Raw genomic sequence first — 18604 nt, 5'->3', positions numbered from 1 at the left:
GTTACTCTGCTCTACTATAAAATGCCACTTGTTTAAGTTCTTAGCTCAGCATACAAGTACTTTGGAGTCTGAAATGAAAGACAAACAGCATTATGTAATATGCCAAATCAGCTCATTGGCTGGGACACTACCAAACATCCACATTGCTATTGGTTCCCCTGTGATACACCTAATTTCCTAAATCTAGAGGCCATCTTTGCTTCTCCAGAACCAATCAGAGGAGGGAACACTGGGGTCACTCTTTCCTAGCTTTTATGTGGCTGGTATTGAGTCTTTCCCAGCTCTGAAGCTGGCATCCAAATCCTTTACTGGCATGGAGATCCTCTTTGTTTCCCTTGCCATGAATCCAAAAGTTCTGCCTTTGTTGCCTGCCTAGCCATTGGCTGCTGGCACTTTTGTTACCCATTTATAATCAGCTTGGGGCAGGGAATCTCAGTGTCCCAGTACAGGATTATCATGAAATTTGGGAAGAATTTAACAGGAGTAGCATAAGAATCAATACACAATTGGGAATTAGCAGAAAAACAAATCAAATCCAAACACCAGGCCCTAAGTATTGCCTTTTTGTTATTATCCTGAATTTAATCATATGGTGAAACTAAGTTCGTTTCCAAGGATTAGGTATTGTGGAGATCCAACCTCACTTTACTCATATTTTCTTTTTAAAACATAATGACTGTCTCTAACAATGCTTTCTGCTTTTCATTGTGCCCCTCAAAACATAAGACCTGTACTTTACCACCAAAGAACAAATCCATATGATTAGTTAAGCTATAACACCCATAATATATAACAGATGACACTGTAAACTACATAAGCCCCTATCCCTAAATCCTGATTGGTGTGAAAATAAAGGTATAATTTGGAAGGAATGTTTCTGTCTGATCCTCCTTTTTTAAAAAAAAATTAATTTTATTTCTTCATTTCTTTATTGTCTAACCTTTTTTTTACAATCCATACCTTATACCCCTTGTCTTATTCATGGTTTCTATTCCTACACAAACATCATGACCAAGAAGCAAGTTGGGGAGGAAAGGGTTTATTTGGCTTACACTTTCATACTGCTTACTGTTCATCACCAAGGAAGTCGGGACTGGAACTCAAGCAGGTCAAGAAGCAGGAACTGATGCAGAGGCCACAGAAGGATGTTTCTTTACTAGCTTGCTTCACCTGGCTTGCTCAGACTGCTGTCTTAGAGAACCCAAGACTACCAGTGCAGAGAGATGGTCCCACCCACAAGGGGCCTTTCCCCTTGATCACTAATTGAGAAAATGTCTTACATCTGGATCTCATGGAGGCATTTCCCAACTGAAGCTCCTTTCTCTGTGATAACTTCAGCTTGTGTCAAGTTGACACAAAATTAGCCAGTATAATTGACACCTTGTCAATTTGACACGCAAACACATCACTAGTAATGCTCAACTCTTAGTTTCTTATTCATGCCCAAGATATACACAACTTTGAAAGCCCCACAGACTTTACATATTAAAAGTTCAATGCTTTTAAAATATCCAATATCCTTCAAAATCCAAAGCCTTTTACAATGGAATCCACTAAAATACTTGTTTCCTTCAAGAGGGAAAAACATCAGGGCACAGTCACAATCAAAAGTAAAAATTAAACTCCAACTGTCCAATGTCTGGGATCCAACTCACAATCTTTTGGACAACTCCAAAAGAACCAAGGGCTTGGGTCACTTTTCCAACCCTGTCCTTTGTAGCACACAACTTGTCCTCTATGCTCCAGATGCATGTACTTTACTGCTGCTGCTGTTCTTCGTGGTCAATCATGGACCTGTCAACTCCAACACACTGCATGATCTCTTCAGTACTGGGCCATCAATTTCACCTGAGTCTGCACCTTCACCAGTGGCCTTCCATGGCCTCTCAAACTGCTGGGCCTTAGCTGATCTGCATTATCCCTTCATGCCTTCAAAACCAGTACCACGAGGGTAAGACTTACACACTACCAAGTCCAGCCACAGCACAAGGTACCACCTTGATTATCTCTAGAACACTTCCTCTGTGCTCTCAGAAAACACTTCACAGATGATGCCACTTCAATAATGCTGGTTTCTTCTTAATCACTGCTAATTTCTTAGCTCCAGCTAACCAGCATCAACAGTCCCAGTAATGCAAAGTTTTCACTCTAGAAATTCTATTATCTTGTTAATCACAGCTGATTCTTCAGCCCCAGTTAACCAGAACCACAGAATCTTCACAAAGTAACAATGGCCCTGAAAAGAGGCTTTAATTTTCCCTCTGAAATTTCACAAGCCAGGCTTCCATCTTCTGCACGATTCTCAACATTATCTTCCAAGCTCCTACACAACATCCCACAGCGTTCTTAACACAGAATGGATCTTCTAACCCAAAGTTCCAAAGTCCTTCCACAGTCCTCCCAAAACATGGTCAGGTTGTCACAGGAATTCCCCACTCCTGATACCAATTTGTCTTAGTCAGGGTTTCTATTCCTGCATAAACATTATGACCAAGAAGCAGTTGGGGAGGAAAGGGAATCCACTCACAATTTCCACATTGATATTCATACCAAAGGATGTCAGGACTGTAACTCAAGCAAGACAATAAGAAACATTTCTTGTATCCCCTTGAACTTTGTATGATTATTTTCAGGATTATAAAGAATTAGAAATGTTTAAAGGCTTCCCCATATTGAATGCATTTATGGGTTTCCCATTCATAATGATGAAGATTTGGGAAATCTGAAAAGGTTTCACCATATTATATTCCTAAATTTATTTGCAGTATGAATTGTTTCATTGTGAAGACTCTAAAATATTCAAAAAGTTTCACCATATTAAACACACTCAGCCTTTTGTTACATTTTGTTTTCTTTTGTGTCTTTGAATATGACTGACAAGTGAAAGCAATACCACATGGCTTGTAGACATCGGATTTCTCACCTCTATGTCTTCTTTTATGTATTTGAAGATTTTAATGCACAAGGCTCTGTTCACTTGTTCATTTCATAGTGTTTTTCTCAACTGTGTCTCTTTTTATTTACTTAGAGACTACTGTGACTTATAAAATGTTTACCACATTGCCTATATTCATAGGGTTTCTATCTAGTGTGTATACTTTTGTGTTGGGAGATGACTCTTTTGTACAATTGCTTTCCCTAATTGGTGTTATTCAGAGGATTTCTCAAAACCTCATGTTCCTTACAGATTTGAAGATGATTGTGATGTAGAAGTGTTTTAAAACATTGCCAATATTCATAGGGTTTCTCTCCTGTATGTGTTCCTTTATATATTTGGAGGCCACTGCTTTGTGAAAAAGCTATAAAAGCACCATTGCTAACATTCAAAAATCTCTCTCCTATACGTGCTCTTTCATGATTTTGTTGATGACTGCTTTTTGAAAAAGTTTAACCACATTGGTTAAAATCAAAGCATTTCTCTCAACTATATGTGCTTTTATGTGTGTAAAGACTATTGGTTTTCGAAAAAGGTTAAACACATTGGTTACGTTTAAAAGGTTCCTCTCTGGTATATGTTCATTTATGTACTTGGAGATCAATGCTTGCTGCAAAGGCTTTATAACATCAGATACCTACATAGAGTTTCTCTCCTGTATGGTCTTTTCTCTTTAAAGGTCACTCCTTTCTGCAAAGACTTTACCACATTGGTTACATTCCTGGGTTTTTCAGCTGTGTGTGTTCGATTATGATATTCAAGACCACTGCTTCCTTCAAAGGATTTACCACCTTGGTTTCATTCATATGGTGTCTTTCGTGTATGTGATCTTTTATGGCATTGGAGACCACTGCTTCCTGCAAAGGCTTTACCATACTAGTTACATTCATATTGTCTCTCTCCTGTATATGTTCGCTTATGGATTCGGAGAGAACTGCTTTGTGCAAAGGCTTTACCACAGTGGTTACATTCATAGGGTTTCTCTCCTGTATGAGTTCGTTTATGTTTTTGGAGGTCACAACTTCTTGCAAAAGCTTTTCCACATTGGTTACATTCATAGGGTTTCTCTCCGGTATGTGTTCGCTTATGTATTTGGAGGACTCTCCTTGTTATAAAAGCTTTACCACATTGGTTACATTCATAGGGTTTCTCTCCTGTATGTGTTCGGTTATGGATTTGGAGAGTACTGCTTTCTGCAAAGGCTTTACCACATTGGTTACATTCATAGGGTTTCTCTCCTGTATGTGTTCGCTTATGTATTCGGAGATGACAGCTTCTTGCAAAGGCTTTACCACATTGTTTACATTTATAGGGTTTCTCTCCTGTATGTGTTCGCTTATGCATTTGGAGAGTATAGATTACTGCAAAGGCTTTACCACATTGTTTACATTCATAGGGTTTGTCTCCTGTATGTGTTCGCTTATGCATTTGGAGAGTATAGATTACTGCAAAGGCTTTACCACACTGTTTACATTCATAGGGTTTGTCTCCTGTATGTGTTCGCTCATGTTTGTGGAGATGACTGCTATGTGCAAAGGCTTTACCACATTGTTTACATTCATAGGGTTTCTCTCCTGTATGTGTTCGTTTATGTTTTTGGAGGTCACCACTTCTTGCAAAGGCTTTTCCACATTGGTTACATTCATAGGGTTTCTCTCCTGTATGTGTTCGCTTATGTATTCGGAGATGACTGCTTTGTGAAAAGGCTTTACCACATTGTTTACATTCATAGGGTTTCTCTCCTGTATGTGTTCGTTTATGTTTTTGGAGTTCACCACTACTTGCAAAGGCTTTTCCACATTGGTTACATTCATAGGGTTTCTCTCCTGTATGTGTTCGCTTATGTATTTGGAGGTTAATCCTTCTTTTAAAAGCTTTACCACATTGGTTACATTCATACTGTTTCTCTCCTGCATGTGTTCGATTATGTATTTGGAGATGACAGCTTCTTGCAAAGACTTTACCACATTGTTTACAGTCATAGGGTTTCTCTCCTGTATGTGTTCGCTTATGTATTTGCAGGACATTCCATGTTCTAAAGTCCTTACCACATTGGTTACAGTCATGGTGTTTCTCTCCATTATGTTTAATTTGATGCCTTTGTCTACCACTCTCATATGCAAAGGCTTTACCACATTGAATAAACTCAGAGGGTTGCTCTGCAGAACAACTTCTTTCATGCCTGCAAATAAAATTTGCACACGTGAAATCTTTCTTACACTGATTATACTGATGAGTCTTTTTATCTGTATGAATTGTTTTAAATTTTGGTTTCATTGAACAGAGCAATCTAATGTTAACATAATATTACTTTGTTTATATTCAAAGGAGTTCTACTAAATTATGAATTGTTTTACATCTTCGAGGATATATGAAATGGGAACAGTATTGATTATCTGGCTCACATTTATAACATACTTTTTCTATAAAAGGTTACTCACATATTTGAAAAAAAACAGGAAGAACTCACAGTGTTTGCACAATTATTGCATTCACAAATTTTGTTATCATGAGAGTAATACTACATTTGGAATATGAACAAATGCAAAAGAAAAAAAAAATTCTACTGCCTTAATTCTCATTACTATTTTCAGCAGTTAGAGTTGGTAAATGTCCCCAGCAATGTTCGGAAACAAATTTTTTATAAACTTATATAGCACATTTAGTATGTTGTTCAAAATATGTTATACTGCATATCCTCTAATTGTTCTGGAAAAGTGAAAGGTATGTGGCTTCTTTCAATGCCCCAGTGATCACAAGGCTTGTATCAATCGTAACCTATGACATCCACATCAAAAGAAGAATAACAAGTGAAAATTCCACATTACATTCACAGCTGACTTTTTTTTGTCACAGAGATGTGGTACAGAGATTAAGGTTTTTCCACAAAACCATTTTTGAATCTTATGAACTGTTCATCTCACTAAATTTAGCAATGTTATTACAAGTATATCATTGAGCTCAGATACACTATGGATTATTTGCTCATTACTAGGTTTTAGACATATACTTGTCACCTAATCACTGTGTGTTCCTTTTGCAATAGCTAAGCGATATGAGACTGAAGACACTCACACTTGTATAGCATGGCTGTACTAGGCTTGATTTAAACAGTAACATACCTGTTAAGCCATTATTTCTCTGTCTTTGACCTAATGGAATGTCTTGCAAACAACAGTTACATATCTGCCATAAACATATATGATTTTTATGAAAGTCAGTAAACATCCATCACTGAAAGCAGTGCTTATTGTACCCTATTGGTTTTCTTTACTACTTGTAGCACAAGTTAAACTTTCTTCATAGGCATTTTCTCCTCAGCTTGCAGAGTAAAATTACCTTCCATGACTTCTAGAAGTTTGAAAATGGTCTTCAATCGTATGTTCTTCCCAAATGTAACCTAAACCCAGTACCAGAGAAAGTATGTTACATTATTGGCAATTAAACAGTATTTAAGTTATTAACTCCATTGAACTTTAAAACCATGAGTGATTTATTCATCATATTCTTCCTCATTCTCAATTGAAATTATAAAAACAAATAAAATAACAAAGAAACAGTTGTGCATACATGTTATAAAGTAAATAAAAAAATCATAATATTACCTATAGCTGTGAGATTCTTATAGGTCTCTAGCATCACACCCTTGTAGAGACTCTTCTGAGAAGGATCCAGCAAAGCCCACTCATCCTGAGTGAAGTTCACATGCACGTCATCATAGGTGACTAAATCCTAAAAGATTCGATACGTGTGAATATTAAAAAATATGATACAGACAACAGTGTAAAGGTGTACTTCAAAATGAGTATTCGCTGACTGCCCTGCCCACCCACATAGTACTTTTTATCCAGTCTTTCACAGTTGGACAACAAAAACTTAAGTAAATAAATGATCTCTGGGAACCTGATGCCTTAGTATTAAGATGTTAATACATGGAACCATGTAGAATGCTGCTAGACCTTCACCCATATTTTGTTCCCTGAGACCCAATATGCAAGAGTGCCCTTAGGACTGCAGTTTCCTCTCACCTGTCCATGCTACCTGCAGATACAAAAGACCTTTTCCATCTCCCCTTCCTTTCTTGCCACATGTCTGTGTCTTAGCCCCCAAGTATGGGCAGACACACCCTTCTCAACCATAGCCAGTACTCCCGAAGAACAAGCAATCTGTCTAAAGACCAAGACCATTATCTGTTATCCTAGACATAATTCTCATAGTAGCCCACAGAACTGCAACACAATATCAGGGAAAGCTTCCTCTGCCCATTTCCATGTGGCCAATTTTCAACTTTTCTTCAATAACTAATACAACTACACCAGGAACAATGTGAACTTGACCAATGTTACCTGTGCTAGTATGTGTATAGAAATAAAATCATATTTCCTGACTCCGATAAAAATAACATAAATAAGTGACCCTGAAACTGTTATAAATCTGACCCTCCAGATACTACTGATCTGTCTTCAAACAGAGAGGCCCCATGCTCTAGAGTTCTCATTGAAATTGTTGATGATGAGAAAGTTGGACTATGGCTCAATAGCTGTTCATGACCCTTAGTAATTTCATGTTAAACCAGCCCCACCGAAGTATACAAAACAATGCTGAATGATAATTTAATGTCTGCTTCCTGCCATATGCATTATGTTCCAATCTGTCCTATCCACCCACCCAGCACCATCAACACCTGAGAAACTTCTGCATGTCAGAAGCTTTTTTTTGTAACCAAGAATTGAAGTTCTGTGAATCATTGCATTTTGACAATAGTTAACAGAAAGATAAAAGGAATCTAATCAAATATTTCTGAAGGATGATCGTGATCAGCTCTTTACTACTAACTTCTAAAGTATTTATAAAACTAGTCACACAAAACTGAATACAGAAGGGTCAGAAATTCTAGAAATCAAACCATTGCTTTTCCAATGTTGTCCTACTACACACCAAAGGCAATTCCTGTATATACACACTGCATAGTGACATTTAAGTTTCATACCTTGCCACTCCCAGGGCTACCGAGCCTCTGGGAGCCCTGTAAATCCACACTTAGGAAGAGTCAAAGGACGAGGAGCTCTGTTATGATCACCACATGGACCAACAGAACCACACTCTGACCCACAGTCCATTTAGAACCAGCAGATCAGACTCAAATAGCTCGCAGACTTGCTCCTCCTGTATTCTCAGTGGAGATTACTATAATAACCAGGGGATGGCTTGTAGTCTTCCAGGCAGCTTGTAACACATGCATCTGAGGAGAATCTTGTAAAGAACCTGTAAGCTACCTTCCCCTAGTGTTCCTGATTGTTAGTCCTGCCCAAAGTCCCTCATTAACTTGGAAAAGCCAGCAGGGCCTCAGGGCAACAGCAGCTCCTCTACTGTGGGATCACTGAGCAAAAGACTCAGACAGCTGAAACCTTCCAAGCTCAACTGTTACACCCTACAAGCAGACATAGCCCTAGTCTGGAAAATTTACATTGAAAAGAATATTCTAGTCCTGCAGACCAAGTATTTTCCATTTAAAAGGCCTAGGGTCCTTTCTTTGTATATTCAATTATGCATGCAGCCAACTCTTCTTCATAGTGGGGAGGTCCTGCAGACAAACTGGGATCAAATTCATACATTAACAATATTAAAAGTAAAAGTGGCTATGAATTTTAAAGATAGAAACTTTTAATGGGCAAAAAAAAAAAAAAGGAAGAAAATGAAGAAATAAAATGTAAAGACATCACTGCTCCTAGGTATGGTAGAGGAGAAAGTATATTATACACAAAAGAGTGAACATAGCCAGACCCAGTTATACCTGGGATAATACAGAGTAGACATGACCTGGGACCTTGTGGAGAGAGGAAGGAGGGCAGAAGCAAGAGTCAGATCAGGATGATTAATGATAGATGAAAAGTCCAGTTCCTAAATGATTGAATTGCATAAGGAATGGCAGCTGGGAGATTGGCAGTCCTACTGCTGGGGTAGATGGTGAGGTATGCCAGCAATATGGTGTCACAACGAGGGCCTGTGATCTCATTTGACATTGCCCTAATCTGAAAAATGCCTGAAGATGACCAGTATGGAATTTTACTGATTGTGTAAAATTGATTACTTGACTCCTCACGGTGAATGTCAACTACTGCCAAAGCAGAAAGACCTCACCTACTGTACTGGCTAGTTTTGTGTCAACTTGACACAGCTGGAGTTATCACAGAGAAAGGAGCTTCAGTTGAGGAAATGCCTCCATGAGGTCCAACTGTAAGGCATTTTCTCAATTAGTGATCAAGGGGGAAAGGCCCCTTGTGGGTGGGACCATCCCTGGGCTGGTAGTCTTGGGTTCTATAAGAGAGCAGGCTGAGCAAGCCAGGGGAAGCAAGCCAGTAAAGAACATCCCTCCATGGCCTCTGCATCAGCTCCTGCTTTCTGACCTGCTTGAGTTCCAGTCCTGACTTCCTTTGGTGATGAACAGCAGGGTGGAAGTGTAAGCCGAATAAACCCTTTCCTCCCCAACTTGCTTCTTGGTCATCATGTTTGTGGAGGAATAGAAACCCTGACTAAGACAAATTGGTACCAGCAGAGTGGGGTATTCCTGTGACAACCTGACCATGTTTTGGGGAGGACTGTGGAAGGACTTTGGAACTCCGGGCTTGAAGATCCATCCGTTGTTAAGAGCTCTGTCGGATGTTGTGTAGGAGCTTGGAAGATAGTGTTGAGAACACTGCAGAAGATGGAGGTCTGGTTTGTGAAATTTCAGAGGGAAATTAAAGACTCTTTTCAGGGCCATTGCTGTTTTGAATGTGAAGATTCTGTAGTTCTGGTTAGCTGGGGCTGAAGAATCAGCTGTCATTAACAAGATACCAGAACTACTAAAGCAAAAACTTTGCATTACTGGGACTATTGATGCTGGTTAGCTGGAGCTAAGAAATTAGCGGTGATTAAGAAGAGACCAGCATCATTGAGGTGACATCTTCTGGGAAGTGTTTTCTGAAAGCACAAAGAGGCTGTGTTCCAGAGATGGCCAAGGTTGTACTCCTGCTGCAGCAGGACTTAGTAATATGTAAGGGTCACCCAGGTGGTACTGGTTTTGAAGGCATGAAGGGGTCACGCAAAGCAGCTGAGGCTCGGCACTGTGAGAGGCCATGGAAGGCCATTGGTGAAGGTGCAGCCTCAGTTGCAATTGAAGGCCCAGGATTGAAAGGGTCATGCAGTATTTTGGAGATGCCAGTACCATGAGATGACCACCAAGAGCAGCAGCAGCAGTTGAGTACAGGCATCTGGAGCCTAGAGGATGACGCCTGTGCTACAAAGGGCCTGGCTGGAGAAGTGACCCAAGCCCTTGGAGGACCCCAGAAGATCGTGAGTTGGATCCCAGACATTGGACGGTTGGAGATTGACTTTTGCTTTTGATTGTGACTGTGCCCTGATATTTTTCCTCTTGAAGGAAGAAACTGTTTTAGTGGAGCCCACAGTTAAGAGACTTTTAATTGTAAATAGACTTTGGATTTTAAAAGAGATGGATATTTTAAAGAGATTGAAATTTTAAGAATATGTAAAGACTGTGGGACATTTAAAGTTATTTAGATCTTGGGGATGAATAAGAATGTAAGGGTTGAGGCTTACTAGTGATGTGTTTGTGTGTCAAGTTGACAAGGGGTCAATTGTACTGGCTAGTTTTGTGTCAACTTGACACAGCTGGAGTTATCACAGAGAAAGGAGCTTCAGTTGAGGAAATGCCTCCATGAGGTCCAACTGTAAGGCATTTTCTCAATTAGTGATCAAGGGGGAAAGGCCCCTTGTGGGTGGGACCATCCCTGGGCTGGTAGTCTTGGGTTCTATAAGAGAGCAGGCTGAGCAAGCCAGGGGAAGCAAGCCAGTAAAGAACATCCCTCCATGGCCTCTGCATCAGCTCCTGCTTTCTGACCTGCTTGAGTTCCAGTCCTGACTTCCTTTGGTGATGAACAGCAGGGTGGAAGTGTAAGCCGAATAAACCCTTTCCTCCCCAACTTGCTTCTTGGTCAGCATGTTTGTGCAGGAATAGAAACCCTGACTAAGACACCTACCTTATTCCTCCTCCATTTCTGTGCTGCAAGTAGACCAGCTTCAAAGTTGGTCAGTGAACTCAACCTTATACCTGTCCCTCTTTATTTGTAACCCCCTAATTTGTAACCCTGTAACCCAGGGAGGTTAGACAACACTCATTCCCTGGTGTCTTTTGTCTCACTGATCAGTCAGAACCCAGCCTGAAAGCAGTTGTAGGACTGTTTTCCAAGCCCTGGGCAGCAGAGGCTGGAAGAGGAGTTCAAAGCAAGTTTTAACTACATGACATAAAGAAAGTAGGAGCTACAGGAGATGTTTCTCTAAACAGACAGATATGAAATCTCTTTAAAAATAGGAATGAAATTCTTAATTAGGGGAAATATTGGAGAATAGAAACACGTAAGACGTCAAATCACCTATGCATAATGAAAATGAAATTCAGAAAAGTAATACCAAAATTTAATATTTAAAAAGATCAATATAATTGAAAAAATATATTCCTGTACTGATTTGAAAAAGATCAGGCCCTTCCTGGTAGAAGGAATGTCATTAATAAGATAGCATTTGACCTTGCCCCTATGTGCTTTGTTAACTACTGAGACCTATAATGTGACACACACAGTTACAAGTAATGGCATGTGTTTTACATTTTTGAGCTCACTTAAATATGTCACCCAAGGATTGCACATGTTTATCTAATACAGATCCTGAAATGGGAATTCATTACTAATTGGTTCTAGCTAACCTGCCCAAATTAAACACCCACCAATCAGATTTTACTAAACTATATCCATAAATTAATATAATCTGTGAAGTTATCAAATTATTCTCACTGCCCTAATCAGGTCCTTCTCCATAACAGTGACCCCTGCAGCATACTCCCCTCTGGTCTGTGACCTAGCTCTTGTCAGCACTGTTTTATCTGACAGTGTACACAGTAAGCTGTTTCTCTGGTTCTCATCCTGCCAAGTGTATTTCCACACACAAGCCCCTGCCACAAAGGTTTTGTCCAGATGCAGGCTTATAATAAAGTTACTCAGAGGCCACAGCCTGGTCCAAAAGGAGAGACTAAGTCCACAAGGGACCTCACAGGTGGCCCCATCTGTCTGGCTGAGGCTTACCATCCTGCCTCTGGGAAGACCTATTATACAGGCATCCTTTGCTAAGATGTTTGCTCACCCCACTTCGTTGGAGATGAAGTTGCACTTACCATGTCTGAAGTTCTAAGCTTGCCTGAGCTAATCTCACAGCATTCAGTAAAAATAATAAGAACCGATTCCACAGAAAATCTGAGAGCAGCTGAGTTACACAGAGAAACTTGCAGGCTTAGTACCTGGAAGAGTCACCTCCTCTTCTGCCTGGCAACTCCATGTGGAGGTTTTGATTGGCCATTGAGTCTTGAGTGACATGAGGACCATGCTTAGGGTCAGAGTGTCTGTAGGGACACAGCACAATGGTTCGAGCCTGGGCAAATCCTTTTCCATATCTGCAGATTTCCAGTTCAGTAGCACTAGTGTGTCTCCTCCAATGGCCTACCTGTCTGATCCCCTGCCAAGCCCTTCTGAGGGGCTAAGATTCTTGATCCCTGCTGCTTACCTGCCTGCCTCTCCACCTTTCTGGTCAGTGACCCTGGGTTCACTGCTTTGAAAGGTTGGAGCTTGCCTGAGCTCCAAATCCAGCGCTCAGGAGGCATTTCCCCTTCTTCCTCCTGGAATCAAGCTGGGTAGCTTGCATACCCCATCAATCAGCTGACACTGGAGTTACCAAACTGTCCACAGGTGGTCAGTGCCAGAATATTAGCAACTGAAGAGGGATTTTAGGACACAAGATTTTGTTTTGTGGCTTCAGGCTGGGTTCAGGTAAATTGCAAGTACTTTCTACCTAATGGCTATGAGACAAGGCTCAGAGCAAAGCAGGACACATGTCACTGAGGAGCACTCAGTGCATTAATCAGAACAATTGTCCTCACTGGGTTGGTAAAACAAACATAACAACAACAAACCCACACCTATATTAGTAAAATATATCACTGTTCTGATTTGAAAAAGACCAGGCCCTTCTTGGTAGAAGGAATGGCATTAATAAGATAGTGTTTGACCTTGCCCCTAAGTGCTTTGTTAACTACTGATGTCTACAATGTGACACACACAGCTACAGATAATGTCATGTGTTTAATATTTGTGGGCTCACTTAAATATGTCACCCAAGGATTGCACATATCTCATAATACAGATCCTAAAAAGGGAATTCATTACCCACTGGTTCAAGCTAACCTGCCCAAATTAAACACCCACGAATCTAGTTTTATATACGTCCATGCATAATTAATACAATCTGTGAAATTACAAAATCATTCTCACTGCCCTAATCAGGCCCTTCTCGATAACAGTGGCCCCTGCAGCATACTCCCCTTTTCTTTGGTCTGTGACCTAGCTCTTGTCTGCACTGTTTTACCTGACAGTGTACACAGTAAGCTGTTCCTCTGGTTCTCATCCTGCCAAGTGTATTTCCACACACAAGCCCCTGCCACAAAAGTTTTTTCCAGTGCAGTCTTATAATAAAGTTACTCAGAGGCCACAGCCTGGTCCAAAAGGAGAGACTAGGTCCACAAAAGACCTCACAGGTGGCCCCATCTGTCTGGCTGATGCTTACCATCCTGGCTCTGGGAAGACCTAGTACACAGGCATCCTTTGCTAAGATGCTAGCTCCTCCTCTTTGTGGGACATGACACTGCACTTACCATGTGTGAAGTTCTGAGCTTGCTTGAGCTAAATTCACAGCATCCAGCGAAGACACTAAGAACAGATCACACAGAAACACTGAGATCAGCTGAGTTACACAGAGAAACTTGCAGGCTTGGTACCCGGAAGTCACTGCCTCTTCTAACTGGCAGCTCCATGTGGAGGTTCTGATTGGCTATTGAATCTTGAGTGACATGAGCAACACCCTTAGGTTTAGAGTTTGCTGAAGGGACACAATATAGAGTTTCCAGCCTGGGCCAATCCTTTTCCATATCTGCAGATTTCCAGTTCAGTAGCACCAATGTGTCTCCTCCAATAGCCTACCTGTCTGTTCTCCCGCCAAACCCTTGGGAGGGGCTAAGACTCCTGATCCCTGCTGCTCACCTGCCTGCCTCTCCACCTTTCTGGGCAGTGACCCTGGGTTCACTGCTTGGAGCTTGCCTGAGCTCCAATGACAGGACTCAGGAGGCAATTTCCCTTCTTCCTCCTGGAATCAAGCTGGATAGCTTGCATATCCCATTAATCAGCTGACACTGGAGTTACCAAACTGTCCACAGGTGGTCAGTGCCAGAATATTAGCAACTGAAGAGGGATTTTTGGACACAAACTTTGTTTTGTGGCTTCAGGCTGGGTTCAGGTAAATTGCAAGTACTTTCCACCTAATGGCTATGAGACAAGGCTCAGAGCAAAGCAGGACACATGTCAGACACTGTGGAGCACTCTTGTTAATCAACTCATTGTCCTCAGTGGGTTGGTAAAACAAACATAACAACAACAAACCCACACCTATATTGGGAAAAATATATCACTGTACTGATTCGAAAAAGATCAGGCCTTTCTTGGTAGAAGGAATGGCATTAATAAGATAGTGTTTGACCTTGTTCCTATGTGCTTTGTTAACTACTGAGATCTATAATCTGACACACACAGCTCCAGCTAATGGCATGTGTTTTCCATTTCTGATACATTCTATCTATATAGTACAGATCCTAAAAGAGAAATTCATTATCACTGGCTCAAGCTAACCTGCACAAACTAAGCACCCACCAATCTAGTTTTATTTAATATCATGCATTATTTAATACATGCTGTTAAATTACAAAATTATTCACCCTGCCTGACTCTTATCCTTCTCTAGAATGGTGACACCTGGAGCAGATTCTCTTATGGTTTTATCTATGATCAAGCTATCTCCTGCCCTGTTTCACCTGACAGAGATAACAGTAAACCATTGCTCCCGTTCTTATCTAAAGGTGGAAGAAATGGAGGGTTCATTATATGACTCAAATGAGCAATTATAAAACACTTTTTTGCTACATTCTTTAACTCAAGAATTTAGGAATTTATATCAAGAGGAAAGCAAGGCCATTGTCCTGGGTAGCAGCAGACCAGGATCAAGGCTACCTGAGTCAAAATAGCTTGTCTTAGAAACATCTCTATATGGGGAAGAAGAGACAGCTCTCCCAGAACTAACATGTCACCCCAGAAAAAATCTCTCCATATAAAACTAAAATATTAATTAGGAAAAATGTCTTAATGACAGCATGGATTCAGCTGCGGCTAATGCTCAAAGACCAGGCAGCCAAAAACAGGTTTTGGATTCCACACATGCTCTCACCCATAAGTTTCTTTCCTGTTCAGTCCCCAGGTTATTTTGAACAATTTTAATATGGACTGGAGATTACAAGTCCTACTTAAGACTGCTAGGAGATTTACACAGCAAAGACCCCCAGAATCACTTATTAAGTGTCTCAGAGCCCTGAAATAGCAAGCCATTTCTCAGAGATGGGTTCCTGAGTTGGAGGTCGCAGGAGATGAGAAAAATAGCAAAAGTAGAAGGTAGAATTTACAACAGCTGCAGTGGGGACAGCTTACACAAGCTATGTCTTATGCCAAGTAAACTTTTTAAGAGTAGCATCAGCCGGGCGTGGTGGCGCACGCCTTTAACCCCAGCACTTGGGAGGCAGAGGCAGGCGGATTTCTGAGATCGAGGCCAGCCTGGTCTACAGAGTGAGTTCCAGGACAGCCAGGGCTATACAGAGAAACCCTGTCTCAAAAATAAAATCAAAAAAAAAAAAAAAAAAAAAAAAAAGAAGAGTAGCATCTTGTATCCTACTTACAGGGATAAGTGGAAAGAAATGGAGACCTCTATGAAGTTTGCAGAAGCTAGAATACACTGGGACAAATTCAGGAGAAGTCTAATAAAACAACCCTGCACAAGGGAACTGCCAAGTATCTAAAAAAAACATTACTGACCAAGCCCCCAGTGGACTTGGGGACCCTACTCAGTGCAGGGTGGCACAGAATTACTGCATGGCACAGCAGAGACAGAGGTGGAATTGACTGGCACTGCAGAAGCAGGTTTGCAACTTCCCCTCCCTGCCTGCATTCCTTTGTATTTGCTGGAACCCTCGCACCAAGGCTGGCAAGAGATCTCCGTGGAAAACCTTTGGTACCCAAGTCCACAAGCTACTAGGGCTACTGAGCTTCCCTCATCCCCATTAATCCACACTCAGGAAGGGGCAAAGGACAAGGGCCTCTGCTATGATCACCACATGGACCAACAGAACCACAGTCCTTGGAAATAGCAGAACTGACTCAGATAACTCAGGAAACTTGCTCCTCCTGGCCTGGCAAAGGAGACAATTACAATCACCATGACATGGCTTTTGGCCTTCTTCACAGTTTGCAACAGATGGCTCTGAAGAGACTCCCATAAAGAACCCCAAGCTACCTTCCACTAGGGTTCCTGATAGAGAGGCATGGACAGAGTCCCTCATTAGCCTGGAAAACACAGCTGGGACTGGGACAACAGCAGCTCCTCCACTGTAAGATCACAGAGCAAATGATTCAGACAGCTGAAGCTTTCCTGGCTCAGCAATTCCGCCACAGTTGCAGACAGAGCTCTAGTCTGGGAAATTTGCATTCACTAGAATTTTCCAGACTCCACTTATTTTCCTTTTTAAAGGCACAGAGCCTTTCTTTGCAATTAAAGAGCATTATTAAATTATACAGGCAATGTCCAGTGCAGCCATCTCTGCTTCATACTTGGGAAGCCCTGCAGCCAAACTGCAATCAAATTCACACAGTAACAAAAATTAAAAAGAAAACCTCCGGCCAGAAGGCCATCCTGTGCTCCAGCCCCGGACCTGACCAAGGACGCTGGCTCGCGTGGGAACCATTCAGTGGCCCCTATCCCCCAACTTCTCCTCCCTTTGGCCCCGAAGCCAGTGCCACCCCGGGGACCCCATTCTGTCCTAAGCTCTTCCGGGGTATCCAGCGTGGGATGCTGGAGACTGGGAACCTGGTGCCTAGAGCTGCCCTTGTCCACCACCCACCGAGTTGGGTCCGTGCCTTCCCATGGCCAGACAGCCACCCGCGGCCATGTGGAAAGCGTCCTGCAGTCCTCCCGCTCCTGCCTGCCCAGGGCAATGGAACTCTGGCCAGAAGCGAGTTCTCTCCCACTCCCCTCTTTTCCCCACACCGACGGCACCGCAGGAGATGACCTGGCACTTACCACGTTTGGAGTTCTGAGCTTGACTAACCTTCTCTCACAACACCCAGTAGAATCACGCAGAACACATCACACAGAAACTCTCATGATCGCTGAGTTACAGAAAGGAGCTTGCAAGCTTGACCTGGAAGAGCCGCCTCCTCTTCTGACTGGCAGGTCCATGTGGAGGTTCTGATTGGCTATTGAGTCTTGAGTGACATGAGCACCACCCTTAGGGTTAGAGTATGTTAAAGAGACAGGGCACAGAGGTTCCAGCTTTGGCCAAACCTTTTCCAGATCTGCAGATTTGAAGTTCATTTGCACAAGTGCCTCTCATCCAATTGCTTACCGGTCTGTCCTCCCATCAAGCCCCTGGCAGAATGTAAGACTTCACATCCCTGCTATTCAACTGCCTGCTTCTACCCCCTTATGGGCAGTAACTCTATGCTTCCCTGCTTTGCAAATTTGGAGCTTGCTTAAGCTCCAATCACAGCACTCAGAAGATATTTCCACTTCTTCCTCCTGGATTCAAGTTGGATGGCTCTCACAGTCAATAAATCAGATTACAATGGAGTTAAATCTGTCCCAAATGTGGAAATGTGCCCAGAATATTAACAATTAAGAAAGATTTTAGAAAGCAATATTTGTTTGGTGCCTTCAGGCTGGGTTCAGCTACAATGCAAGGACTGTTCACCTGGTGTTTCTGAGACAAGCCTCAGAGCAAAGCAGGAAACAACAACCACAAACCCACAGCTGTGCTATCAAAGATTCTTCTGATGAACAGAGCTGATAGAATGAATCTCTATTATATAGTTAATGCATGTATTAGAATGACTCACAGGATGCCATTCAACCAGTCCAAAAATGGCTGTCTACACATTTAAAATTTCCAATAGTGGTTCAGTTCATGTGGCTTGACGTCTCAACTAGTCTTCATTATATACCTAAATTTTCAAAATTATGCACTACTGCCAAAAAACAAACAAACAAACAAAAACAAACAAACACACACAATAACAACAACAACAAAAAGTTGTTAGAAAGAGGTAGGGCATTAAGGCAAAGAGATAGAGCTACCATCTTCAATGTCCTTTATATATGTAGGCTGTCACCATAAACTGTTGCCTAGATCCAAGGTGGATCTTATCACCCCAAAAGACCCAGATTAAAAATACTTTTCCCAGATTGAAAACTACAATTAAGAAAAATCCCTCACAGTACCCAACTCTTTCTGTTTCAGCTAATTCCAGATGTGTTCAATTTGACTGACAAGAATACCTAGCACAGCAGACAAGACAGAACAGCTTCAAAAGATTTTTCCGGTGATGGGTAAGGAGAGCACAGGAGCCATTTCCAAAGCAACGCCTTTCTTCAAGTGTGGGAGCATTGAGATTTTACTCAGGGAATCTAGACACATTT

General features: G+C 41.6%; 1 protein-coding gene across 5 annotated transcripts; it reads right to left on the bottom strand.

Annotated features, from left to right (window-relative positions):
* Positions 1 to 250: 250 nt before the first annotated feature.
* Gm2007 (predicted gene 2007) lies at positions 251 to 17394 on the bottom strand. 5 transcript variants are annotated; one of them, XM_030252318.1, is made up of 6 exons: positions 17210 to 17384; positions 13692 to 13746; positions 12285 to 12386; positions 6541 to 6667; positions 6275 to 6335; positions 251 to 5117 (listed from the first exon to the last, which is right to left on the bottom strand). In XM_030252318.1, the coding sequence occupies exons 4-6, from the start codon at positions 6572 to 6574 to the stop codon at positions 3812 to 3814; spliced, it is 1401 nt and encodes a 466-aa protein (XP_030108178.1). In that variant the 5' UTR covers positions 6575 to 6667; positions 12285 to 12386; positions 13692 to 13746; positions 17210 to 17384; the 3' UTR covers positions 251 to 3811. The 5 variants fall into 5 exon arrangements, with proteins under 5 accessions (XP_030108178.1, XP_030108179.1, XP_030108177.1 ...); XM_030252319.1 differs by having other exon boundaries at positions 251 to 6335; positions 17238 to 17394; XM_030252317.1 differs by lacking the exon at positions 12285 to 12386 and having other exon boundaries at positions 17238 to 17369.
* Positions 17395 to 18604: the final 1210 nt, after the last annotated feature.

The sequence above is a fragment of the Mus musculus genome, chromosome 2, assembly GCF_000001635.26.
Source record: "Mus musculus strain C57BL/6J chromosome 2, GRCm38.p6 C57BL/6J".
NCBI lineage: Eukaryota > Metazoa > Chordata > Mammalia > Rodentia > Muridae > Mus > Mus musculus.
The sequence above is the reverse complement of the archived record's forward strand: the minus strand, read 5'-3'. Positions and strand labels throughout refer to the sequence as shown.